General features: G+C 46.5%; 1 protein-coding gene across 1 annotated transcript; it reads left to right on the top strand.

Annotated features, from left to right (window-relative positions):
• Positions 1-810: 810 nt before the first annotated feature.
• LACBIDRAFT_313201 (uncharacterized protein) lies at positions 811-1026 on the top strand (the record flags this gene model as incomplete). Its single annotated transcript, XM_001891251.1, has 1 exon — positions 811-1026. One exon carries the CDS (start codon positions 811-813, stop codon positions 1024-1026), a length of 216 nt encoding a protein of 71 aa, XP_001891286.1.
• Positions 1027-1147: the final 121 nt, after the last annotated feature.

The following is a 1147-nucleotide window of genomic DNA, read 5'->3' as shown; positions in this document are numbered from 1 at the left end:
AAGTTTTTTTAATATCATGCTAGCACAGGCCCGTCATATGCATCTTCAGTGAACTCGACTTCACTTAAACTTAGTCTACGGCCAACCACCTGTGCGTACTATGTAGTTGACATGTTACACGGAAATATTTTGAATTCAAAAAAAAAAAAAAAAAAAAAAAACATGAGTATGGGAAAAACATACTTTATTAGGAAGGTAATGGTGGGGGGGTGTCAGGCGGAACCCTGAAAAAAAATAACGAGTGTTGGTCTCTTTTCCACATTCCGCCACCCCGTTGCAAGAACCTTTGAAATTTAACGAAATCTATAAATTCTACACGGGCACATGGTGTAGTTGGTTATCACGCCCGCTTAGCATGAGATGAAATATAACTGTCACCATTCTGCGGGCGGTCCCCGGTTCAATTCCGGGTGTGTCCACTATTACATTCCGTTCATCTCACCTTTTTCCTCAAAGCTCTGATCAAATTCCACAAATTTTTTTTCATAATCACATCCAGGGTATGTGAAATTGCATTTATTTTTTTATGAAACGAAAAAAGAAATACAAGAATCTCCTTGACGTCTGTTAGTCAAGGGATCCTTCACTTTGCCTTGACACCTCGCCACTCGATCTCCGCCCGAGCGCCAACGTCTCGCCTCGCGTCGTTGACACGTTGAAACAACGTTCCCGACCATGATAGAGTTGGATCTTTGTCTTTCCCGTCTTCCCTAGCGCACGAGTAACGTGACTCGCAATATAAGATTACACGACCAAACAACGGCCCTTGACTTCTTTCCTCACAACTCGCCACTCCAAACTTGAAGCACGATGGTCAAACGCGCCAAATCGCCCGACGCAACGGACGATGTTCGATATATGACGGTGTATCAGCCCTACCCGATGAACGCCAACTGGGAGCTTCCCAGCGACGTTATCGCCTTTGCGTTTTGGATCGCAGGGTGTATTGGCGTCGAGCCACTGTTGGGGTTACACTACAAGCCCAAGGCGAGTCGTCTGCTTTGTAGAGCGGAAGAGGGATACTGACAGGTGAATGATAGGCACGGGGGATGGTGCTACTGGAGATCGACAAAGCCTACCCGGAGCACGAACGCCTTCTCGGCGAACACCACTAGATCGAGTTCTTGAAGAACCCAAGGGCAGATGA

Source organism: Laccaria bicolor, genomic scaffold (genome assembly GCF_000143565.1).
Source record: "Laccaria bicolor S238N-H82 LACBIscaffold_580 genomic scaffold, whole genome shotgun sequence".
NCBI classification, from domain to species: Eukaryota; Fungi; Basidiomycota; class Agaricomycetes; order Agaricales; family Hydnangiaceae; genus Laccaria; species Laccaria bicolor.
Note: the sequence above shows the minus strand (reverse complement) of the source record. Positions and strands in the feature narration are given on the sequence as shown.